The sequence below is a fragment of the Vombatus ursinus genome, unplaced genomic scaffold (genome assembly GCF_900497805.2).
Source record: "Vombatus ursinus unplaced genomic scaffold, bare-nosed wombat genome assembly UNPS02014941.1, whole genome shotgun sequence".
NCBI lineage: Eukaryota > Metazoa > Chordata > Mammalia > Diprotodontia > Vombatidae > Vombatus > Vombatus ursinus.
The window spans coordinates 6,003,536-6,030,249 of record NW_020954719.1 but is presented as its reverse complement, the minus strand read 5'-3'; the positions used below and the strand labels follow the sequence as shown (position 1 = coordinate 6,030,249).

The 26,714-nt window shown below is 37.9% G+C and overlaps 1 protein-coding gene across 2 annotated transcripts in view; it reads left to right on the top strand.

Annotated features, from left to right (window-relative positions):
- The window catches only part of CCNT1 (cyclin T1), a 42,232-nt gene extending 16,416 nt beyond the window's left edge, over positions 1-25,816 (top strand). Inside the window, exons 3-9 of one of the 2 annotated variants that reach the window (XM_027844352.1) lie at positions 9,563-9,691; positions 10,726-10,786; positions 12,905-12,967; positions 14,910-14,955; positions 16,056-16,219; positions 17,015-17,085; positions 19,555-25,816. In XM_027844352.1, the coding sequence (XP_027700153.1) occupies positions 9,563-9,691; positions 10,726-10,786; positions 12,905-12,967; positions 14,910-14,955; positions 16,056-16,219; positions 17,015-17,085; positions 19,555-20,946 (1,926 nt within the window). In that variant the 3' untranslated portion in view covers positions 20,947-25,816. Of the gene's footprint in view, positions 1-9,562; positions 9,692-10,725; positions 10,787-12,904; positions 12,968-14,909; positions 14,956-15,987; positions 16,220-17,014; positions 17,086-19,554 lie in introns of those variants that run through there. The other variant, XM_027844353.1, reaches the window with a different exon arrangement.
- The last annotated feature ends 898 nt before the right edge of the window (positions 25,817-26,714 follow it).

Sequence of the window (26,714 nt, the reverse complement as noted above, 5' to 3'; positions counted from 1 at the left end):
AAAGCAGAAAATTAAGAAAAGATTTTATAGAAAGTTTCTAGATAAAGGTCTCATCTCAAATTTTAAAAGAATGTGAGTCATTCTTCAATTTATCAAATGATAAATTGATAAATTTATCATTTATCAATGGTCAGATATGAAGGGGCAGTTTTTCAATGAAGAAATCAAAACTATATATTGTCATATAAAAATCATTGCTTAGAGAAATGCAAAATGAAACAGCTTTGAGATATCTCATAACTATCAGATATGGCTAAAATGAAGGGTAAAGTGACAGATATTGCAGGAGATATGGAAAAAATGGGCCACTGATACACTGTTGGTGGAACTATGAACTGATCCAACCATTCTGAAGAACGATCTGGAATTGTGCCCCAAAAGTTATAAAACTCTGCATATCCTTAGATCCAGGAATACCACTATTAGGTCAGTTTCCCGATTAAGGAAAAACAAAAAGAACCTATATGTTCTAAAATATTTATAGTTTCTTTCTTTGTGGTGACAAAGAACTGGAAATTGAGAGAATGCCCATCAATTGGGGAATGGCTAAACAAGTTGTGGTACATGATTGTGATGGGATACTACTGTGCTATAAGAAATGATGAGGGGCAGCTAGATGGTGCAGTGGGTAGAGTACCGGCTCTGGAGTCAGGAGGACCTGAGATTTAATCTAGCCTCAGACATATAACACTCATTAGCTGTGTGACTCTGGGCAAGTCACTTAACCCCAATTGCCTCACCAGAAAAAAAAAGAAGAAAGAAAAAAAAAGAAATGATGAGCACAGTTGATCTTAGAAAAACAAGGAAAGACTTGAGAATATTGTGTACAGTCACAGCAATATTGTTTGAAGAACTGTGAGTGACTTGAGTTATTTTGTGTATTATAAATACTCAAGGCAACTACAAAGGACCTATAAAGGAAGGTGCTATTCACTTCCAGAGAAAGAATTGCTAAATAGAATTTTGCATATGTGGTTTTACATGTATAAAAATATCTATGTCAATTGGTGACCTTCTCCAGTGTGGGCTGGGGAGGGACCCTGGAAGAGAGACAGTTTGGAACTTAAAATGTAACAAAAATTTTGAAATATTAAATTTTTAAAAGTGCATGGATTATTTTTTGGTTAATTTCCTGTTGTCCTTTCTAGTCTTCCCCTCTGTTCATCATGTATAATATCACCTATTACATTGCTCTTTAATTTTTCACAAGTCCTAGATCATTATAAGATTTTATCAAGTCATTTTTCCTGCCCTAGTACCTCAGTAGTAGCTTCTTGTTTATGTGATAAAGTTCAGACACAAACCTTTTCTTCCAGCTAGGTTGGTCTTCTTACTTTGCTCTGTCCCTCCTATTTTTCCACTTTTGTTCATACTATAATTATCCCATTTCATTTCTCATTGCTTTATGTGCACATCTTGAAACAAGCTATCTTTAGCTTCCTTTGCTTCCCCCTTCCATTGTGCTTTCTGGAATCTTCTTTCTATCATTAATAAATTTCCACTCATTTTAGACCTTTTCCTAATAACTGCTTTCCATCTCCTTCCACTCATAGAAACCTGGGTTGCTGCAGAAGGCATTGCCTCCTAGCCACCCTCTCCAGAACTGGGTATCCCTTACCCTAACTGCTAATTTCTAAAATAAACCACCCTCTCCTTACTGTTATCATTTAACAATCTTTTCTCCTTTGAGACTATCTCCATTAGTTTGTCATTCTATCAATATACTCTTTGGAGTACCTTGCCAGTCTTCTGGTTACTCAATCAAGTATTTATTAGGTGCCTTCTATGTGTTGGACACTGTACTAGGCACTGGGGGATACAGGTAAGAACAATTAAACAATCTCTATTTACACTATAAGGGGGGGAGACAATAAGGCCATGTAAAAATATACATTAAATATGAAGTTATAAATATATAAAAAGTAATACAACATAGGGAGGATGAATGCCAGCCGATAATAGGGATCAGGAAAGCTTCATGCTTTCGAGCCTAAGCTGCATGTTAAAAGAAGAGAGGGACTTCCAGAGATGGAGCTGCAGAGAGAAGGCTTGTAAGCCTTGAGAACAGAGGCAGAGACACAGAGTTAGTTGGGAGATGGATTGTTGTGAGTGAGAAGCAGAAGGCCAGATTGGGTGGATCATAGGACTAGTGTACAATGAGGATAAGTGCAGGTTGTATAGGGCTAAAACAAATACTTTGTTCTAGAGGCAATAGGAAGCCACTGAAGTTGGTTGATCACATGGTCAGATTTACACTTAAGGAATATTACTTTGGCAGCTGTGTTTAGGGTGAACGAAAGTGGTGAGAGAGGAGGCAGGGAGACCAATTAAGAAATTGTTACTATTCTAGTCAAGAGGTGATGAACCCAAGGACTAAGGTGTGTGAGTGGAGAGGAGGGCCTGAATTCAAGAGATTTTGTGAAGGATGTAGTCTTTTTTTTCCCTAGGCAATGATGTTAAGTGACTTGCCCAGGGTCACACAGCTAGTAAGTGTTATGTGTCTGAGGCCGGATTTGAACTCAGGTCCTCCTGAATCCAGGGCTAGTACTCTATCTACTGCCCCACCTAGCTGCCTCTGAAGAAACAGCAAGATTTGATAAATGATTGGATATGTTGGTGAGGGAAAGTGAGTAGTCCAGGATAATACCAAAATTGGGAACTTGAAACACTGGAAGGATGTTGGAAAAGATAAAGAGTTTAGAGGGAAAGCTAATAAGTTATGTTTTAAGCATGTTGAGTTAAAAATGTTTCCAGGGCATCCGGTTTGAAATGTCCAATAGGGAGTTGGTGATGCAGGACTCTCAAGAAAGAAACTGGGACTTAATATATACAGTGTCCCAAAAGTCTTAGTGGAGTTTTAAGCTAATTACTACACTAAGCCTTTTGGAAAGCCCTCTATAGATCTAGGAGTCATCTGTGTAGAGGTGATGATTAAACCCACTGGAGCCAGTGAAGTTACTAAGAGTGTATATAGGGAGAAGAGAGGATCTATGAACAGAACCTTGGGAAACACTCACAGTTAGGGGGTGTGGTGTGGGTGAAGAGATAGCAAAGGAGATTTCAGAAGAGGCATGTTAGACATGCCTGGCAAACTAGAAGGGAATTACAAAAATCTAGAGAAAGGAAAGTATTCAGGAATAAAGCATAGCCAGCAGTATCACACGTTGAGAATCAGGGTGAGAAAAGACCAGCAATAAAGAAGTCATTAGTTACTTTGGAGAGAACAGTTTCAGTTGAGTGACAGGTTAGAAGATGGATTATAAAACATTAAGGAGTGAAAGTGGAAGCAGTGAGTGTAGATACTTATTTCAAGGAGTTTGAGAAAAGAAAGAGAAATAGATGATGACAGCTTGAGAGGTTGTAGGGTCTAATGAAGGTTTTGTTTTGTTTTTTAAGGGTTAGAGGAGACTTCAGAATGTTTGAAGGCATTAGGGAGGGATCAATTGATAGGGAGAGGTTGAAGATTTATGGGGGGAGGGGAGTAGAGTTGACTAAAAATGCTTTCTGCAATAGAAGATGGGGAGGGGATAGGTAGAATGGTAAGCCAAGGGACAACTCTTTGTCAGAGATTGAAGAAGGGAGTAGTAGATGATCTCATGGGGTTTGAGGTGAAGAGAGAGAGGCTCACATTAAATGGCCACATTTTTCCCCAGTAAAGTAAAAAGCAAAGTCCTCGGATGAAGTGAGGGGGAAGAGGGTGTATGAAGCACTTGAGTGGAAAGGAGGTTTGGAATAGTTTCTCACTCTTCCACTTGCTCACCCTTCTCTTTCTTTGCAATCTCTTGAAATCTGCCTCCCAACTCACTATTTGATTAAAACTATTCCCTTTACTCCCCCCCCCCCCCCCCCCAAAAATTCTTTACTTCTATCTCCTGTTGCCCTTTGTTTTTCTTACCCCTGTTTGATTTCTCTGCATCTTTTGACACTGTTAAAACCTCCTACTGGTTACTCCCTCCTCCCTTGGCTTCTGTGACAGTGCTTTCTTCTTGTTCTCCACTTATTTGATTGCCCCTTAAATCTCTCTTCTTTGCTAGACTGTCAATCATCTGCTATCTACTTAGGTTTCCTTTAATGTAGTGGTATCAGTGAGGATCCTTGTGGCCACACATCTATGTCGTATCCTCTTTTTGTTAAATAATTGGGAAACAATTACATTTTAATCCGATTCAGTACAGGCATTTGACACCTCTGCTCTAAGACTGTCCTGTGTCCTCTTTAATGTCTATAATCTCTTAGTAATCTCATGGGCTTCCCTGAGTTAGTGCAGTTGACTTCCAAAGCTATATATTCATCTCTAATCTCTCTCCTGAATGACAGGCCCACATTGCTGACTGCCTTCATCTGAAAGTCTAAATGAGATACATCTAAATGTATCTCCTTACAAGATCTTAGAAAACTGATTATATCTCCTTCCCTTAACAACCGTCTCCTTCACCTTGCATTCACCTAGATTTGCAACCATGTCATTGTTCTGCTTTAAAAAATCTTTTTTTAATGGTAATTTTTATTTATTTTTTTGTTTTCAACATTTACTTCCACAAGATTTTGAGTTCCAAATTTTCACCCCATCTCGCCCCTCCCCCCACCCCAAGATGGCATGCATTCTGAATACCCCTTCCCCTAGTCTGCCTTCCCTTCTGTCTGTCCCCTCCTTCTCTTATCCCCTTCCCCTTCAATTTTCCTGTAGGGCAGGATGGATTTCTGTACCCCATTTCCTGTATTTCTTATTTCCCAGTTCCATGTGAAAACATTTTTTTAAACGTGTTTTTAAAACTTTGGGTTTCAAATTTTCTCCCTTCCTCCCTCCCCACCCACCCTCATTGATAAGGCAAGCAACTAAATATAGGTTATGTATATGCAGTTATGCAAAATACTTCCATAGTAGACATGCTGTGAAAAACTAACTCTATTTCCCTTAATCCTATCCCACCCCCCCATTTATTCTATTCTTTCTTTTGACCCTGTCCCTCCTCAGAAGTACTTGCTTCTTATTACCCCCTTTCCCAATCTGCCTTCCTCTCTATCATCCCCTGACTCTCTTGTCCCCTTCTCCCCCCATTTTCCTGTAGGATAAGACAGATTTCCATACCCAATTGAGTGTGTGTTATTCCCTCCTTAAGTCAATTTCTATGAAAATAAGATTCATTCATTCCCTCTCACCTTCCCATTTCCCCTCCACTGTAAGAGCCTTTTCTTTTCTGTTTTTTTTGTGAGATAATTTACCCCATTCTACCTCTCCCTTTCTCCTTCTCCTAGTATAATCCTCTCTCACCCCTTAATTTTATTCTGCAGATATGACCCCTTCATTTTCAACTCACCATGTGCCCTCTATCTATATCTATATATATGTACATATAATTTTTTCCCCTCCAGCTACCCTAATACTGACAAAGGTCTCGTGAGTTACAAATATCATCTTTCCATGCAGGAATGTAAACAGTTCAACCATAATATGTCTCTTATGATTTTCTCTTTCCTGTTTACCTCTTCATGTTCCACTTGAGTCTTGTATTTGAAATCATATTTTCTATTCAGCTCTGGTCTTTTCATCAAGAATGCTTGAAAGTCCTCTAGTTCACTGAATGACCATTTTTTCCCCTGTAGGATTATACTCAGTTTTGCTGGGTAGGTGATTTTTGGTTGTAATCCTATCTCCTTTGCCCTCCAGAATATTATATTCCATGCCCTGCGGTCCCTTAATGTAGAAGCAGCTAAATCTTGCGTTATCCTGATTGTGTTTCCACAAGACTTGAATTGTTTCTTTCTGACTGCTTGTAATATTTTCTCCTTGACCTGGGAACTCTGGAATTTGGCTACAATATTCCTAAGAGTTTTCCTTTGGGGATCTCTTTCAGGAGGAGATCGGTGGATTCTTTCAATTTCTATTTTGCCCTCTGGTTCTAAAGTATCAGGGCAGTTTTCCTGGACAATTTCTTGAAAGATGATATGTAGGTTTTTTTTTTGATCATGGCTTTCAGATAGTCTAATAATTTTTAAATTCTCTCTCCTGGATCTATTTTCCAGGTCAGTTGTTTTTCCAGTGAGATACTTCACATTGTTTTCTAATTTTTCATTCTTTTGGATTTGTTTTACAGTGTCTTGATTTCTCATAAAGTCACTACCTTCCAATTGCTCTATTCTAATTTTTAAGTAAGTATTTTCTTCAGTAATCTTTTGGACTTCCTTTTCCATTTGGCCAATTTTGCTTTTTAGGGCCTTCTTCTCCTCATTGGGTTTTTGGACCTCGTTTGCCATTTGGGTTAGGCTGTTTTTTAAGGTGTTATTTTCTTCAGTATTATTTTTGGGTCTCCTTTAGCAAGCTGTTGATTTGTTTTTCATGATTTTCTTGCAAAACTCAGTTTTTCCTCTACTTCTTTCATATTCATATTTTTCTTGGAGGCTTTGGATGTAGGAGCTTTGGCTTTGTTGTCTTCTTCTGGTTGTATGTTTTGATCTTCTTTGTCACCAGAGTAAGATAATATAGTCTGACTCTTTTTGCGCTGCTTACTCATGATCCCAGCCAATTTCTTGAGTTTTAAACTCTTTGTTAAGGTAAAAGTCTGCTTCCAGTGTGGAGAATGTACTGTCCCAAGCTTCGGGGGTTTGTACAGCTGTTTTCAGAGGTACTTCTAGGGACCTGAAAATTTTCAGTTCTTCCAAGGTGCTATGTTAAGGGGCGAGGTGTTTTCTCTCCACCGCCACAACAAGCTGTACCAGGCCAGCGCTCCTCCTCGCCCCACGGCCGCCCCTCAGAACTGTGACCCAGATCCAAGCACCGGTAAAGCAAGAGATTCCTGCCTCAGCACTGGCAGAGAGAACCCTGCAATCCCCTTGTGATCAGCCACTTGATTCCCCCTCTGGCCTTCTATGGGCCAGAAGCTCAGGAACAGCAGCGGCCCCAGGGCTGGCTGAGATCTAGCTCCTTCTCTCACTGCAGTCACAGACTTTTCCCACTCACCTCCCAAGTTGTCTTTGGGGTTTGTGGGTTGAGAAGTCTGGAAACCACCACAGCTGCCCGAAATTCAGCCCTCTGAGGCCTGCTCCAGGTTCGCTGCGGCCTGCATGCCCACACTCAGCTGTGCTCCTCTCCCCGCCCGGTGCGATGTACCTTTCTGATCAGGCATCCAGGTTGTCTTGGGCTGGAAATTTGTTTCACTCTGTCTTTTTGTGTGTTCTGCTGCTTTAGAAGTTGTTTAGAGGCATTTTTTGTAGGTATTTGGAGGGGTTTGGGGGGAGAGCTCAAGCAAGTCACTGCTTTCCCTCTGCCATCTTGGCTCTGCCTCCTTAAAAAAATCTTAAGTGGCTCCTTATTGCCTAGGATAAAATACAAACATTTCAATTTGGTGTTTAAAGTCCTTCACAGTTTGGTTTGAATCTTTCATTCATATTGTTTCATGTTACTCCCTTTCATGCACTTCAAATCCCACCCAAACTAACCTATTAGCTGTATCCTTGTACCAAATACTCCATCTCATTCCTCTCAAGTGCCCCATGACTGGATTTCATTTCCTCTCTGACCCACCTTCCCTTTTTCTATTTTCCTCTTTAGATTGCTTTATATTTATTTAATTAATGTTGTATGCCCCAGTAGTCAAATACTTTGAATGCCTCATGAAGGATAAGGCTGTTTTGTTTCAATCTTTGTATCTGCAAGGCCTGCTTAGCACAATGTCTTGATACAATTGAATTAAATTTTTGTAAATGTAGGCACAAGGGAGTTTAATGAAAGAAGGTTGCTAGAAAAAAATGATTTTGGAAATGATGAGTTATGGATTAGTAAAGAAGAGTGGACACTTAAGGCAGGGGAAATGAAATTACTTTGATAAAGATTCCAGGCTATGGCACGGCAGGACAGGAGTTGGATGGGGATGCAAAGAAATTGGCTTGATGGGATTTCAGGAGCCTTGTTGAATAATAGTGAGATAGAAGTTTGAAAATACAGGCCTTGAATGAAAGTTGTTAATCCTGAGTATAACACATTAAAAAATGATTTTTGTGCAATGGCCTGGGATAGGAAGCTGGTTTGGGTTTTTGTTTGTTTGTTTGTTTTGTTTTTTGTTTTGTTTTTAATTTTTACAAATGCTATCAATTCTTGATGATTTTTGTATTTTATATCCTTTTTGGATTGATCAACCATAACAAATGGATAACCCTAAATTAATTTCCCCTTCTGGTCAGAATACAGTTGAACCACATTCCTGCCATCTCTCAGTATGTACTAATTAATATAAGTCAAAATAAAACAGTATAGTTAGGAGAATTAAATACTTCTCCCCCCCCCAAAAAAAACCCCTCATATCTCTGTACCTAGCTTTAAACAAACCTAACATATCAAGTTCCATATTTATGAAATGGATAAATTAATGAATGGGTTTTAACTTTAAGGAATCCTCTGAATATCCTTGTGAATAGTGAACTTCTTAGTAAATTTAATATTTAATTCATATAGTTTGTCCAGGAGCATATTTTATCATGTAAATCAGGAGTAAAAACGATAGCTAGCTTTATGTTGGAGCATGTGCCAAGGTCAAATATAATCAATATGTAGTTTAACTAGCTTTTTTGATTTATTTTAGTTCAGTGATATTTTTATGGATGATAGAAAATTAATGGTAGTAGAGGACTGTTCATTTGTGCAATGTAAGTCATAAATGTCTTTGTTATTTTTGAAAGGGCTTTTCTTTTTTTCCCCTCCCTCCATTTTTTTCATCAGCTCAAGGTCTTCATGCTGCTCACGTTTGGGATGAGATTAAGCAACACGCAAGGCCACATGTAGTTGGGGCAGAACAAAGAGAACCAAATCAAAAAGTTTTTAAGACTGATAACTGTTTCAATAAATCTAGGCCACATTGAGAGATTTTTCAGCCTGTGAAAATATGTTGTATAGAGAAAGACTACTGAAGTAATTGCCAACTTGTAAAAATAGAAATAAGAACACTATCACCAGTTGTCATACAACTTTCTTATCCAATGCTATAGAATTAATAAAAAATCTAAAAGAATTCCAGATATATAAATATAAACTCAGACTATTGGTATTGATTATTGAAATGGCTAAAGTTACTCTTTACATGAAAAAAGCATCCTTTATTATATTTAAAGGTATAATTTATTTTTCATGTTTACATATATATGGAAAGGTGCTCACTTTCACTCTCACTCTGTGTGTGTGTGTGTGTGTGTGTGTATGTGTGTGTGTGTACATATACAGAGAAAACCTTGTACAACATTGTCTTTAATATATAGTTTAATCAGTGTTATTTTAGCATCAACCTTCCTTGACGTGGATTTTCATAGGCTTTTGTTTTTTTCTGTTTTACCTATACATTTTGTATTTGGCCTGGGTTAATGATACTAAAGCTTTTCACTGCAGGTTGCCTGTAAGTGCTTAACTAAAAGTAGCTTCTCATGCAGCCAGTAGGAACAGTTATTAAAGAAACATAAGATTTTAAAGCACAAAACATCCAGTTTTGTTTGTGGTTTTGTTTTTTGGGGTTTTTTTTTTTTGTAGACTTGGTGTTGGAAATAAATAATAAATTTCTCTCTTTTTTTCCCCTTGAAGAGTGTTGCACCAGCAGCCCTTTTTCTGGCAGCTAAAGTAGAGGAACAACCACGAAAACTAGAACATGTAATCAAGGTAGCTCATGCTTGCCTCCACCCTCTAGATGCACTTCCTGACACTCGAAGTGAGGTAAGGGATTGTTTTTCAGTTGTGACTTGCTTTATGTTTATAACTGTTTATGTGTAAATTGAGTTATCACAAGTGTACAAGGGGCACTGACTCTTAAAAGGAATCTCTGAATGAATCTTAAACATTTAGAATTTCTTGCAATGGGTTTCCTCAAGCAGAGCACGTCTGTACTGGCTTTAGTAGTCAGAGGGAGGCAGGTGTGGGGTAAAGATACTTAATTAGGTTCTGAAATGAGGCCTTTCTTTACCATTTGGAGAAAGGTAGGTTTTTGCATCATCTCCCTAAGTGTTCTGTTTTTGGTTGTTTTTTTTTTTTTTTTCAAGTCATGGACTTTGTCTTGTCTTCCTTAGCCCTCTCCCTTTAGATTCTACATCAGAGCAGCTTTAGTTCTAGATTGCTATTTGCTCCCATAAGCAAGCAGGAGAAAACCCCCTTTTCCCCAAAATATTTTCACATCTTTTATCTCCTTTGAATCTCACAAAGGAAAGGGGGAAAGGGCAGCTGTTTTCATTTTATTGAGAGGGAAATGGCATAGAAAAAATTTGCCCAAGATTATACAGTTATTTGTAAAGTTGAGTCTGCAATCCAGCTCTTGGCTCTCAGTCTAGTGTGCTTTCTCCTAGACCATGCCATTTGCCATCCAAGCAGTCTTCTGAAGAGAATTAAATAACATATTACTCATTCCTCACAACACTTTTCCTCACCCTCTCTAAAAGGGAAAGCTTTATCCAGCAGCAAAATATTTGAGGCAAATTTGTTCACTTTTGGTAATGTCTTATATGCCAAAATATTATTAGACTCCACCCTGGGAAATGAATTTAATCCATGAGGCTTTTGTTACTAGTCATCTTTTAACAAAATACGATATTTTAGCATTTGGCCCTCTCATTTTAGGGGAATCTTTGATAATTCCCTCTGGTGTTATATACTGGATAAAGCTGTTTTTCCTGGTTATCCCAAGAGAGATTGTTATAATTCTTCAGGCTTTATAGAGTGCCTCCTCGTGAGTAACCTGCCTGTCCTCTCAACCCCAGGCTTACCTGCAACAAGTCCAAGACCTGGTCATTCTAGAGAGCATAATACTGCAGACCCTGGGTAAGTTTTAAAAGCGGACGGGCTGCCACCTGTGGGCTTCACCCAGACTATGAAGAGTTTGCAGAGCTGAGGGCCTAACCTAACCTATGTCCTGCTCCACAGATGAAGGATAAATACACCTGGCCCCTGCAAAAGCAAGACCTCAAACAACGGATTCCTTACAGGCTTTGTGGTTCATATTTATGTTTAATATGATTTTCAGGTTTAATATGCATTTTTAGTCTTTTGATAAATGGCAGCATAAAAATGAATCCAGGTCTACAAAACCTGTCTGCTTTTCTCCCATAGGTTTTGTGTTCTGTTTGGCCATTGAGCTCTGGATATTGATGTTTGTCTTTAAATTGTAACAAACCCTTCTATTGGGTCTTGTGACCAGCCTGGACAGCAGAATGGGAGGCCAAGGGACTCCCTTATAGGTGTTCCATTTGGAATAGCCCTGAGATTTGTCCTATCTTCAATGCTATGAACTTTAAAAGCTAATTTAATGTTTCACTAGGCCTTTGAATCTGAAATTTTCTTTCCTTCTTTCTTTTTAAACCAGGATTTCTTTCTTGTGCTATCTCATGAGGCAAATTCGCTATGTGGTGTACTGTACCATATACAGATGTGTTATTGAAAAGTTGATTGTACAGTTCTTTTTCTTGAATCTAACAATTTTTTCAGCCATTGATGTTATAAAATGAGAGGTGTATTAAAGTTTTACCTAAAAACATTTAAAGAGATTGTGTTTCTAATAAAATAACGTCACAAGGCATGGCGAACTGAAATTTAAAAGTATTTTATCAGAAATTGTTCCCATAGAACTAGATATGGGGTTATTAACCTTTTTTTTTGTTTGTTTCATGAAACCCTTTGGCAGTCTTGTGAAAACCCATGGCCTCCATCTTAATGTTTTTAAGTGCATAAAATAAAAATATGGGATATCAAAGGAAACCATTTTTTTTAATAGTGTGTTTTGTGTTTTTTGTTTTTTTTTTTTAAGTTTCATTGTTTAAATAGTTAGCTCTGTCTTTATCCAAAGGTAAATAATGAGCTAAGTGGCACAATGGCTGGAGCTTTGGACTAGGAGTTAGGAATACTTAAGTTGGAATCCTGTCTCAGATACCTAATAGCTTTTCCTGACCCTGTACAAGTCAGAACCTCTTTCACCCTCAGTTTCCTCATCTGTAAAATATAGGGGTTGGACTCTATGGCTTCTTAAGTTCAATCTAGTTTTAACTCTAAATACTTCCTTTTAAGACAGATTTTAGCTGACAAAAAGCTATTTGTTTTGTATAAATATTTATTGTTTAAGGGCCCGGTTAATAGTTAATTGTGACTTTGAGTATTTAGTATACTCTTTGTTCATTCTTCATTGATGTAAAGGCCAACATAAACAATAATTCTATTATTTGATCCCATGGAATATTTTACATAAGAATGGTTTCCATGATGCAACTTTTCCCTTATTAGGGATATACCTGGATCAAGGGAATATGTACATTCCAAAACTTGAAAATTATGTTAAAAAAAAACAAAACAATTTTTAAACCTTGTTCCGCCACAAAATTCTGCATTGAGGGTAGACAAAAATGGTAAGTATAATACCATTTTATAGTGGATAAAAAAAAAGATAAAATTTTACATCAAAACAATAATTATTTTTTGGATTAAAGTTTAACTTTAGAAGATAATTATGCCTTATTTTACATTTTAAATGGAGAAGTGAAAGGAGAATACCCTTGACATTGTTATTTTTTTCCCCCTGAAAAAGAACATACCAGGGATTTGCCCCCTCCCCCTCCTCCCATCTGCTGCCCAGGCTCTTACACTAGGTTTTTATGTTTGTGACTAAAAATTATTTTGTTTTCAGTGGTGTTTCAACAGTGAAGAAGTTCTTAATTACTTGGAGAACTAGAGACAGCAGTGGCCTTTCAATTTTATAACTAGGCGTTAAATCAGCCATGGAGATAATTCAACATAGAGAAGAGTTTCTGTCTGCGGACCTCTTGTTCCCCTGAACAACTATTTTGGGGAGGGGAAGGAGGCATTTTACTTGCTCAGATGCAAGGGGTGCAAAATGTATCGAGTATCTTTTGCTTGTTAACCGATCTTCTTCCTTCTGCATTTTTTTTTCAGGCTTTGAAATAACAATTGACCACCCACACACACATGTGGTAAAGTGCACACAACTTGTTCGAGGTAAGGAATCCAAGATTAATGATTCTAACGTGATCCATGTTGCTGTAAAGGATAGTACTTCTGGATGGCATTTATACACACATTACATAAGCATTTATTTGTCAGGGATTAAAGTCAAAGTCTTGGCTTAACTTTCCTTTTGTGTAATTGTTTTAATAGTCATAATACTGGAAGACGGTTACCAAGTCTATTCTGTCATCAATAAGGCCACACTTAGTCATTCCTAGATAAATAAGAAACCTGATTTTTAAAGATTCTTCCCAAACTTTTTAAAAATTGAAATTGATGCCTTTTTTACATTAATCTTTTACCTCTAAATACCTTTCTCCTTTTACCCCCAAAGTGAATCTTCTCTTATAACAGGGGAAAAACTCATTAGCAAAGCAACCAAAACATATGCATCATTCCATACCTGTCAGTCAGCAAGCCTTAAGCCCTTACTATGTGCCAGGCACCATAAAGAATTATAATTTACGACCTCTCTGCCAGTAGGAAAAAATGTATTTCTTCTTCTCAAGAATCAAGATTATCCATTGCAATTAATATAGGTTCAGCTGTCCTTTAAATATTATTTTCATTTATGTTACTCTAATCACTTTGTATCATCTTTTGGTTTCCTTTGATTTCCGCTTTCTTCATTCTACATCACTTTGTGTCTTCCCGTCTTTCCCTGAATTTCTTGTGTGTTTTTTCTTACTGTGTAATAATTCCATTACATTCATATGTCACTGTTTCTTCACCTATTCCTTCAGTTTATAGACACCTGTTTTGTTTCTGGCATTTTACTACTTTGGAGTGCTGCTATGAATTTGTTGGTCCATATATACTCCACATGGTTTCTTTCAGTAGCCTTCATGACCCTTAGTGAGATCACCTAATTTGAAATGGCTTTCCAAAACAGTTGGAACAATTCAGAGTCCTTCTAGCATTGATTATTTTGTTTTTGTCTTTTGTAATCTTTACCAACTTGATGGTTGTGAGGTATGAAACCTCATAGTTGTTTTAATTTAACTTCTCTTTAGTTATTTGGAGCATTTCCCCCATGTAGTTATTATTTTCATTTCTTCTGAAAACTGGTCATCTCGTTTGGCCTTTTTGTGGGGAACATTCACAGCTTTTTGTGAACTTAATTTGATGTCTAACAATCCTTTGTGCCTATAAAATTTCTTTCTTTATACTCTCCTATATCCAAGTTAAACATATTTCTCTCTGCTTGATCTTTCTGGTCACCATCTTCTGTATGAGAACACAGTAGTCTGGTAGATATTTTCTAAATATTCCTTCTTTCTCTTCTTCCAGGATTAATTATTAACTTACAGTCTTATTGCAGATCATTAGTGGTCTTTCTCTGAAGCTTTTATTAAGTCTGCCATGTTACTCTTTAATTATATTTTTTAAGTTAAAAAATTGGTTAAATTTTAGTGTTGTTAAATGCTACTATTGTTGAAAAAGCAAAATTACTAGGAAATTCCCCAAATTTGGGTTTTAACAAAACCACAACAATTTTTTCCTTTAGGAAGAATTTTTTTGTTGTTGAAATTGCAAATAAATTGTGGGGTTTTTCTTTTAAATCTCCATTAATATGATGATTGTATATTTTGAGAACTGATTTCCCTCATGAAACCACTGAATTTTCTGAATTAACACCATCCCCACTCTAAAATAGTTACATTGTCTGTTTTCTGTAAAAGCTAGTTTTGCAGACTTGAGGCCCTTTTTCATATTTCCTTTTGCTTTTAATTTTTTCTAGATCATAATAATTTTTCCTCTGGATTTTAAAAGATCCATTTCTAATCAGTTATGCTCTTTAGCATAAAGAATATGTAAAATGGGCTAATGGTGAAAATTTGTAAGTGACTTTCTATAAATTGTTCTTATTAGGTCCTAAATAGGGTCACATTTTTAACTAATATACTATTTTCCCAACATTTTTTTTTTCCAGCAAGCAAGGACTTGGCACAAACCTCCTACTTCATGGCAACCAACAGGTTTTTATTTTCATTTATTTTCCTGTGTTGTGGGATGGGTTTTCTTTGGGTTAAGATAGCATCCTTCCAGGGACAGAAATGGATCAAAAGTTCAGGCTCTGAGGCTTGGGAAGCCTGGATTCAAGAATATTTACCTTGGCATAGAATAACTTTTCTCAGAACATGTGTGATATGAAAAACTGACTAATTTGTATTTTCTGACCACTTTCTATGGAGTGCTATGCCTTTCCCTAGTGCTTTATATTTTACAGAACTTAATACTCCTGTTGCCCCACCTCTTTGATAATGGCTCTAAAAACCCAGTAGCATAGTTCTTTGTGAATTCTGGACTCACTGAAAACCATTTCTCTTTATAAACAGCTTGCACTCCTGTTTGTACAGATTTTTGCAGCATTTTTTCCTTTTTTTTAAAACCATCAGAACTTTCATAGATTATATCCTTTGTCTCTTTTTTCCTCCAACCCATTAACTGACCTCAGCAGGCAAAAAGATTATGCTTCCTGTTTACCATTCACATGCCCTGTCATGGAAGGTTTCATAATTTTGAAATAGGCCACAAAACATGGGAATTTAAGGACATTCTGTATCATTTTAAGCAGAGTGAATTATTACATTATTTTTGATTCCATGGGATAATTTGCTGACACTTGTTTTCCTCACTGTTTGATTTGATTTGAGAGACTACCACTTTATTATATACAGGGCAAGCTCAGGTCAGCCAAAAGGAGTGTCTTATTTACTTTTACTTTCCCAAAGGTCTAAACTTGTTTTCAACTTAAGTAAAGCTCATTTTTGACAACTGCTTTTTATTAAATTATGACTTTAGCCTGCTCTGAAACTATAGAAAGGGATTATTTTGTTCATGTTAGTAATGTCAGTCAGTGGACATATTGTCAGAAAGGCAGAATTGAAGTGGTTTGAGCAAAAAAGGGGGAACTTCAAATCTTGCATGTAGGTGAATTGATAGCAAGACCATTATGATTATTGAATCTGAGCATTTTTACCTGTTTTTTTTTCCCAATGTTTATTTAGCAGAAAATTTTGGGGTTCAGGCTTGAGAGCTCATGGCTTTCTGTTTCTCTCCCTCCGATTGGTATCAGCCTGCACTTGACCACATTTAGCCTGCAGTATACACCTCCTGTGGTGGCTTGTGTCTGCATTCACCTGGCCTGTAAGTGGTCCAACTGGGAGATCCCAGTCTCCAGTGATGGGAAACACTGGTGGGAGTATGTGGATGTCACAGTAACCCTGGAGCTCCTCGATGGTGAGTTTTAGAGAAGGACACCTAAAAATTATTTTCACTTGGTTCTGTTAGTGCAATTTATCCAAGAAATTACTATACCTGTGGTTTCTTATACTTTAGCATTTCTTGTCCTTATCAAGCTTTTGAGGCTCAGTGGTCTCATGTTTTACTCTACATTCCTTTCTTCCTGCTGCTGGTGGTGATGATGATAATGAAGTTGGTTTGTAGCTGGCTTGTATATTTATAGTGCCCTTTTATGGCATATATAAATTTTTATTTGATAATTTCAAAAGTCCTATGATATAAGCAGAAATGGGTGTTAATATCATTTTAGAAAGCCTTAGTATGGTACAGTGGACGGAGTTCTTGTTTTGAGAGCAGGTAGACTGACACATACCATCCAGGTGACCATGGCCAAATTATTTTGCTAATTGGTGCCTCAGGGCTTTCCAGACTATGAGTTGTATTTGAATTGATGATCTCCCATTGATGGAGTTTTTGTACCAGATGAAATGAAATTACAAATCTGAGCTGTGGCCCTTTCTTTAGCCCCCCATCCCCCTTCCCCAACCCTCTTAATATACACATATGTAAATTAGGAAACCAAGGCTAAAAGAAGTTATTTGCCTTGCCCAAGGTCACATAACTTGTACATGGTAAAATTAAGATTCTAACATGGATCTTAGAACAAATTTACTATCGTTTTAAACTTAACCATAGCTTTCATATAGATGAAGCTAACCAAAAAATTGAAATCACCTTGTTTCTGTTATCTGTTTTTCTGAGTTTTTAATGTGTTTTTTGTTGAATTTACAGAACTGACTCATGAATTCCTACAGATCCTTGAGAAAACCCCTAACAGGCTCAAGCGCATTCGGAATTGGAGGGTAAGTGTTAATTGTTATGAGCCTGATGGACCAAAGCCAGTTATGTTTTCTAGGCTGCATTAGATCATAGAAATTGAATGAATATACTAAGTTTGGAATTTCCCTTTTTATAATTATGCAATAGTTGTGACTTCAGCTACATAACTTGTGCCTTGGCCCAGAAACCAGGGACAGTGGGTGGTGGTAGGTATTCTTAGGTATTGTATAACTGAACTATTTGTGAGGTAATCATTCAGTAAACATTGATTTGAATGTTCATTGCATGCACAGTCCTTAAGTGCCATGATGTAAAGAAACTGCTATAGGTCGCTGAAGATTATTTTCTGTTAGAAGCCACTTTTTAAAATGAATGTTAGCAAGATTGAGTTGTTTGATTTCAGTTAAATCCCAATTTAGCTTTGTGTGTGAAAGGAAGATTTTAATTCTTATTCAAGTAGAAAGCTTGACTTCAAATTTCCTTATTTCTCATAAACTGACACGTGTGAGTTTAATTTCATTATCTTTGAAAATCAACTTGCCTTTCAGAGGCCTAGATTTAGAAGGGATCTTGAAGTCATCTCGTTGATTTCTCTATCTTAAACAGTTTCATAGCCAGTTCATCCCAAAAATTTGAGGGGAAGTGTGTCAAGCATAACAGGACAGAAATATTTACTTACTAGGCTTCATCTTATTTATACTTTTTATCTTTGAATCTCCCCCTCCTGCCTTCTCACACATCTATTTCTATTGAATTGAGTCGAATTTGTTGGTGTTTTTTTTATTTTCATTGAAATTTTAATTAATATCTCTTATGTTATTACAAAGTCCTTCAGTATATTTCCCAGTATATTCTCTCTCTCTCTCTCTCTCTCAGGGACCCATCCCTTATAACAGAAAGAAAATCTGATTTTGTATCAATCAAATTGACATTATATGCAGAGTTCCACACCACAGTCCCTTTGTCCCTCATCTGTACACCACAAAGGATAGTGTATTCTCTTATTTCCTCTTTGAGGCAGATTTGATCATTATAATTTTCCCAGTGTTCAGTCTCATTTGTTTTGTTGGTTTTGTTGTTGTTTGAAATCCCCGTGTAAATTATTTTCCGCATGCTGCTTATATAACTTTAATCAGTTGATAGGTCTTCTCATATTTCTCTGTACTAAATAATTTTCATTGCAACAATCCATTACTTTCATTTTCCTCAACTTGTTGAGCCATTCACCAATAGCTGAGCTGTTTGTTTCCAATTCCTTGCTGCTACACAAGGTTCTCTAAATAGTTTGATGTATATCAAGCCTTTCTTTTTTATCATTGATCTTCTTGTTTGTGGAGTCCGACTAAAGTTGAAAGGTTTTTCAGACCCTTATATGTGAATAGAAAGATGTTTATTTTTTAATTCAGTATTAAGTAGAAAGTTTGACTTAAGATTTTCATTTCTTCTATCATTGATTCCTAGTAGTAGAATCTCTGGGTTAGAGAATATGGACATTTTAGTCATTTTTGTCAGCTCAATTCCAAATTTCCCAGAGTAGTTGGAACACTTCACATCTCCATTAGTAATGCATCAGTATGCCTCTTCTGTCACCTTTTGTCATCCTGTCAGTTTGCTGTAAGGTGAATTCAGAGTTCTGGTTTGCATTTCTCTTATTGGTAGTAATCTTTCATTTGAGTGCTATACCTTATAGTCACCTAGTATTGTATTGTTTTCAAAAGTACTTTCGCAAATTACATTATTCTTTCCATCTTCCAGATGAGAAAACTGAGGCTTAGGTTAAGTGACTTGTCCAGAGTCAGTCATTTAGAATTCATATCTCTGATTCCTCTTCCCCTTTTTTTATCCCCTACTAGACCATACTAGTGATAGTAGTATAGGGAGTGAACTTACTTGTTGGAGCCTTCTGCATCTGTCCTTGTCACATCTTCTAAGTGTGCAGCAGAGCCCTTAGATCTCAGGCACTTAAGATTATTGATCACTTTGTTTTTGTTTGACCAGAAGTAGGATTTTTGCAGTGGGGAGGAAACTCCCAGTGAGAAATTCCCTCTCCCAATGCAGATTGCACCTGTGAGACATCAGTCACTCAACAGTCATTTATTGTCTTTGATGTGCCAGGCACTGTGTCGCCTGCTAAGGATATAAACTTTAAAAAGGAAACAATCCATACCAGGGAGCTTTCATTCTGTTGAAGGAGAGAGCTTGTATATATATATAAGTACATACAGAACAAATACAGGTTAGTCAATGATGGGAGATGCTCACCTGGCATTGTTAACTGGCAAATTGCCTTATGAAGTTTATGAGTATAAATTTAGTCTTAGAAAATTAGTCTTGTCTTGGGTCCAGGGATTAAGTGACTTTGTCTAGGATCATACGACCAGTGTGTGTCCAACTTGCACCCAAGGACTTGAACCCCAGTCATATAATCATCTCATTCTCATATAATGGACTTGTATGGAGTGGATATTTAACTCTCATCTGCTTAATTTCAGGCTTGCCAGGCTGCCAAGAAATCTAAATCAGGTGACCCAGGAGAAGATGACTCCCTTTCAGAACAGGCAATACTCAGCATGATCTCCAGGAGCTCTTCAGATATGAACATTGCAGGCTTAATGAGTATGTCAACTTCTAACACAACTAGCACCGTGCCTTCTCTCCCAGCCAAGGAGAAGTCCCCCAGTGATTTAAGCAGCATGGAGATGTTGCAGGCTGACCACTGGCTGCCTTCACAGCATTCCCTCAAGCTGGAATCTACTCAGGGTCATCGGACTAATGAGCATCTAGCACTTATGGGAGCTGACCATTCTTTGCAACAGGACGCAGCTGCCTTTGTTTCTCAGAAGCCGAGCAGCAAAAGCACACCGGCTGCAAAGGTGTCTCTGAAGGAGTACCGAGCTAAGCATGCTGAGGAACTGGCTGCTCAGAAGCGACAGCTGGAGAACATGGAGGCCAATGTGAAATCACAGTATGCGTATGCTGCCCAGAATCTCTTGGCTCAGCAAGAGAGCCACTCCTCCTCTGTCATTCTGAAAATTCCCGTGGAAAGCTCTGAAAACCCAGACCGCCTTAGTCTGGAAAAGGCAGACAAAGCAGCCCTCAAAATGCGAATCCCCATGGTGGGCGGAGGGGATAAAGCCCTTTCAGCAAAACCAGAGGAGATAAAAATGCGTATTAAAGTTCACACAGCAACTGATAAACACAGCTCTGTGGATGAGTTTGGGGCAAAGACCCGGGAGCACAAGGAGAAGCACAAGGTCCACACATCTAATCATCACCACCATCACCACAATCACCACTCACACAAACACTCCCACTCCCAACTCCCAGTTGGTGCTGGGAACAAGCGACTGGGTGACTCAAAACATAGCAGCCAGTCAAGCATCCTGGCCCATAAAGCCTACAACTTGTCTGGCTCCTCTTCCTCTTCTAGTTCAGCCCGTAAAAGGCCCCTTCCCGAGGAGTCTGGAGTAATGTATGAGCACCCTGCCAAAATTGGCAAGACCTCTAAATCATCCTCTGTCACTTTCTCCTTCCCTCCTCTCCCTGCGATGACACAGTTGCCTGGGCATAGCTCAGAAACAAGCAGCCTCTCCTTCTCCCGAGCCCCTCATGTGAAATCGGACAAAGGCTCCACCGGAGCAAATGGACACAGCACAGCCCAGACGATAGACTATCAAGACACTGTTAACATGCTCCATTCGCTGCTTAGTGCCCAGGGCATGCAGCCCACGCAGCCCTCTGCTTACGAGTTTGTTCACTCTTACGGGGAATACCTGAATGCACGAGCTAGTGGGGTCCCTTCCAGAGCAGGCAATTTAGACAAGCCCCGACCACCTCCTCTACCGTCAGAACCTCCCCCACCACTCCCACCCCTCCCTAAGTAAATGAAAAAAAAAAGAGGCCCTTTTTTAACTACTGAGTCTGGACTAAGAAAATTACTTTCTGTATATGAGATTTTTGTCACCCTCCTTGGGCCAGGGAAGGGAGGGTATAGAGGGTAGGATACTGTTATATCCACTGCCTCAGAAATAGCTATTTTATTATAGTTTTTCCTGGTCGTAGAGAAGTGAGAATTCCTTAAAGCTGTGAAGGATTGAAAACACTTCCTCTGTTCTTTGCTCCTGTGTCTCCTAGCTGGGCAGTTGGTGTTGGTGGTTCCCCCCTTCCCGGCTCCCATATTTTCCGGTCAGGACTAAAAAGTGCAACTTTTCTTTCAAACAAAAAGCAAGTTGTGGAACTATTGGGGTTTTAATATATCAAAAGAGGAAGTATTTAAACATGTCATAAAATCTTTTAAAAAGTAATTTAAAAATAAGTTATCCGTTAAGTTTTTTTATATATATACATATATATAATTGGGGAAGGGTTGTGAGTCTTGCTGGGTTGATGACAAACAGCATTGACTTGAGGGAGAGAAGTTAGGGGGTGGGTGGACAGGGAGAAGGCTAGCAGCCTAGTCCTAGGCGCAGAGACAGGCCCTGGGCAATTTGAAGTGTGGAGACCTTTTGGTTTGTGTGTGTGCATTTATTTTTCTTTTCTATGTATATTTTTTAAAATCATGTTTCACCTCACCTTAACCTTCCTTTCTCTCAAGCAGTTATTACTGTAGGGAATATAGCATGTCTCAAAGCTTTTAACAGGAAGGGAGGAGAGATGTGTGGATTTTGTTTAGTATTTTCCCTTTTGTGTATGATGTAATAGATGGTAGAATGTGAACAGTTATGTATGGCAGCCGCTCTCTAAATTCTAGTCAAAGCCTTCTCAGCAATCCATTCATTGTCATAACTTTGCAGGTTCTATTTTAAAACTTATTTTTATTCGCCTCCATTTTAAGTCTTTGTGAAGTAAATTATAAAGGTTTGGGGTATGGGGGGGATGGAACAAGTTGATCTTTTGTACAGAATTGTTTTTTCAAGTTAGGTCTTGAAAAGCTTCCATATATGAACATTTTCATCATTTTCTGTGGAAGCTGGAATAAATCAGTAAGTACCATGTTCTAGCCAGCAAAATCCAGTCCTTATATGTTAATCTGGGGTCTGTGAGAGAGAACACTGGAAGATATTAAAAACAATGAAATTGTGATTTGGAATTTAGAAAACTATGTTTTAAACTGTATTATGAATGTGAGATTTGCTTTTCATCTGGTTTGTTAAAAGGAAATAGCTTCTTCCCAGAATGCATGTTGAATGAACTTCTGAAAATGGGGTCAGTGTATTAATTGAGCCAAATGGGTACTATTTGGGTGTGATTACTTAGATAAACCAGCATGTGCCATGGGCACAGTCATGCTCAGCTTATCCATCAATGCAGGTTTTATTCAGGGTCTCTGGCTCCAGGAATTCTGGAAGGAACTTGTCAGAAAACTTAAAAAAATTAAAAGGTGGTTTTAAAAAAAAAAATTCCTACTGACCCTGAAGCTTCATGTTTCAAAAGTGAACATATTTGGTGAAGAGGAAAATCTTATGGTTTGCAAGTAGCTTATTAAGAACCCAAAGCCAAATTCCAGCAAGTATCTTCCTAACCTATACATTTTTGCAGTGATTAGTCACATTAAATTTTCATACCCTGCTGGAGAGCTGTCTAACCAAAAGTGCAATGTAGATTTTCATTGTATCTTGAGAAATAGTCTTGGATTTTTAAATGTAGCATCCTTCACACCAAATATTCTTAAGGAAGAATTTTTGTTTTCACTGAAGCAGGCAAGGGGGACAGGAATTGATATATAACCCTAGTAAGGAGGCTTACAAATCCAAGGAATCTTGTAGGGAATGATTTGTCTGGTCCAAGTTTGGAGTCAGTTGGTGAAGACTTGATATAATGATTAGAAAATATGGAGAGAGAAACACTGACCCAGTAGAAGAAATTTCAGGAATGAGTCCCAACTGAAGAAATTAGACTGAAAAAGACTGCTATGGAATTTCTTGGGCTGTTTCTCTGTGCCTGTTTAAATTTTGCTTGCTCTATATTGTGCAAAATGAGGAACTCTGAGGACCTGTAAACTGGTAAAGCTTCTCAACTTGACTGGCACTTGGTGGCTTTTTGGTTTTGTTGTGTTTTCTGTGTGGTGTTAAGCTGTTGGTAAACCAACAATTCAATGATTAAACTTAGAATTTTACATACAGATACACAACTACACACCATCTCTGGGAATTCAGATTGTGTTGCTTATGAGGTTTTTGCCCATTATTTATTTAAACTTTGTTTATTTAGAAGTTTCTTTCTGTTCTCTATTGGCTTTGTTTTTGAGGGTTTTTTTGGAGGGTCGGAATTGGGGAGAATGCTCCCCTTCTTAACCTTCCCAAAAGGACATTTACCATCTGGTCAGCATCTGCAGCTTTGGTAGGTGGTGTTGATCACTGAATTAATTTTGCAAGTGAATGTTTGTGCTAGGCCCTTTTTTTTTTTTATCAGACTTCCATGCTCAGTGCCACTCTAGAGGTACCTATCCATACCAGCCTGCTAGCACTACACCATGGTAATACTATTGTGACTTCTTTGATAAGGACTAAACTGAGACAAAGTATCTAGGGAAGGCCATAGACATATCCTTCCTTCTGCCTTAAACTGTATTATCTTGGCTGTATACTAATTATACTGCTCATACAGGCCATTCTAGAGCTGTCTCTGGTTTTATAAGTATTAGTGCCTGCTGGGTCCTGACTTCAGTGAGAGCTGCCTGCAGCACTTGCTTGCAGATCTATGCAATAGCCCAAGTTCATCTCATGTGAACCACAACACACCCCCTGCATTCATTGCCTTAACTCCTCCTCTGTCCCTTAACCCACAGAGAATGGACTGAGGAGTTGTAAATCCAAAATTACTTGGATGTTTGAGGTTTTTTTTATTTGCCTGAGATTTTTAAAGATTATGAGTATCAGTGAATAAGATCTGAAGCATGGGTATACCAAATCTTCTGACTCTCAAAGTGATTCAATTCACTCCGTCTTGACAGTGAGAAGAAATTATCCCACCAGATCTCAGTGCTGCTATAATAGCAGCTACGAGGAAAAATATTCATCTTAAAGCTACTTTATGAACTAACATCCTAGGAAAAAGCTTTTTATGGTCTCTGGGTGTAGAAGACACTTTGGAGATTTATTTTACTCTTCCTGCTTAGTCATCAATATGTTTTCTTTAGAGAACTCTTGCCATTCTTCAATTACATATAACTTTCCTTTTTGTGAGGTGAGCTGGCATAGTTTTTGTGACTTCTGAGTTTTAGTTTAGTACATCTTTTTGAGTTTATATTCCTGGTTAACCAGTGCTGAAATCTGATCATTAATGAAAAAGGGTAGAAGCTTAACAATTAGCCTTCTATTAAATGCTGCAGATTAAGATACTGAGATAAAAATCATGATAACATCTCTTATGGTGTCTAAGCTTAACTAGCTTAAATTAGAAATTCTTGACTCCTTTAACAACCCTTACTCCAGGGCATGGAATTAGAGGTGGCATCCCTATCATAGTATATCTAGATTTAAATGCAACAATGTTTTATCTCTCAGAAACTGATTCATCCTTCTTTTTGCTGGCACTTTTGATATTTATAGTAGGAAAGGGAGACTTCTTAGGGTGGGTTACAAATGTTCTTCAGGGCATGGGGGGATTTATGGTCTATGCAATCCATCAGTGGTGAGAAAGACACACTGGTTCCACTGAGCTGTCAGTGACTTTGATACCTCCTGAAATCTCATGTAACTGCTTTTTAACACCAAGTTTTCAAATGTTTGGTCCTGATGTTAAGAAAATATTCATGTTGCACCACACCATTAATTTTTATTTTGTCCTTGTGCCCCTCTCTGGACCTGAATTTCAAACAAGCTTTGTACTGTAATTCTCCATGATATGTAGTAAGGCTTGGGGTGAGAGTGGGGGTAGTTTTTAAGTGAAAGAGTCCCTCCATTTTAATATTTTTCCTAACTATTTAATATAAACTTGGAATTGGGGAGGGTAGGGAAGAGAGGGAAAGAATAAGAGAATAATGTTTACTAAAAAAACCAGTGTCCATTCCCTTCCCCTTTGTGAGTGGGTTAACCACAGTTGACTGAAATGTCAGAAAAGACTGACTCAGGTTTTATATTGCCATGTTGTGCATGGAGAGGGATGCTTGACAGCATGTGAAAGCTATATTGATTAATTGATGCCAGAGCAAATATATGCTTCTCCAGATATTTGGGTACTTTTTTGGTGGAAAACTACAGAACTGACTGGTTAGTGATTGACGTATACTGGAATTGTTTGGGGAGAAGTGATAGTTTGTTTCACGTTCCAGACTAAAGACTGCAACAGCCTGACACTAAGTTTCTGGATTTGAAACTGTTCTTTCCCAGATTCATCCTGACTGAACACCCCCATATCAGACCAAAGAATACCAAAAAACAAAAACAGCACCCTCCACCACCTCTCCTCCCCCCCGCCCCAACACTTTACTGATCTTTGTCACTCAGGTACTACTTTGTGGTAAGACATTTATGTGTTTTCTTTATACAGTTCCCAAGAGCCCTTTCTACAGCATATGCATTTGCCCACCTAGGGGTACATCAGTTGGGATGTTATCCCTTGTATCTCTTCTGCTGGTATGTGGTTGATAGGACAAGAATGACCATTACAGTAAGGGCTGTTTGTACAAAAATTTTTTTTTAATTGTATACGTTTTATAGTCTGGCTATCAGTTGTTTGATAACTTGCTGTCAGGTATGTTTCTCTATATGTATTTATCCACCACATCAATAAATGCTAAAGGTAAAGGAGTAATCGGATTGTGCTGTTCATGTGTGTGTGTCTTTAATTATTGATAAATATCACAATCTTGACATGACTTCCCCTTTATTTTAGTTTCTATAATTTTTATATTTTTATTGTTCGGTTGTTTCAGTTGTATTGACACTTAAGGGCTTCATTTGAGGTTTTCTTGGCAAAGATACTGGAACAGTTTGCCATTTCCTTCTCCAGCTCACTTTACAGATGCGGAAACTGAGGTGGGCAAGGTTAAGTGACTTGCCCAGGGTCACACAACTAGTAAATCTGGTCTGAGGCCAGATTTGAACTCAGGAAGATGAGTCTTCTTGACTCCAGGCCCAGCACTCTATCCACTGGGCCATCTGGCTGTATGCTGTACGTAAGATTCTCCAGTAAATCCTACACTTACACTTTATCATGGTGTGATGTGATTTTGGATTCTCTTTTATATATATATATATATATTAATTTTTAGTTTTCAGCATTCACTTCCATAACATTTTGCGTTCCAAATTTTCTTCCCCTCCTTTCTATCACCCCAAGACACTGTGCAATCTGATGTAGGCTCTACATATACATTCATGTTATACATATTTTCACATTAGTCACATTGTAAAGAACGATTAGAACCAATGGGAGGAACCACAAGAAAGAAGAAACAAAAAAGAGAGCAAATAGTATGTTTACATCTGCATTCTGACTCCATAGTTGGTTTTTTTTTTTTTCTCCTGGATGTGGATAGCATTTTCTGTCATGAGTCTTTTGGAGTTGTATGATCCTTGCATTGCTAAGAAGAGAGAAGTCTATCAAAGTTAAGTCATTGCACAATGTTGCTATGACTATGTACAATGTTCTCCTGGTTCTGCTCACTTCACTCAGCATCACTTCATGTAAATTCAGGTTTTTCTGAAGT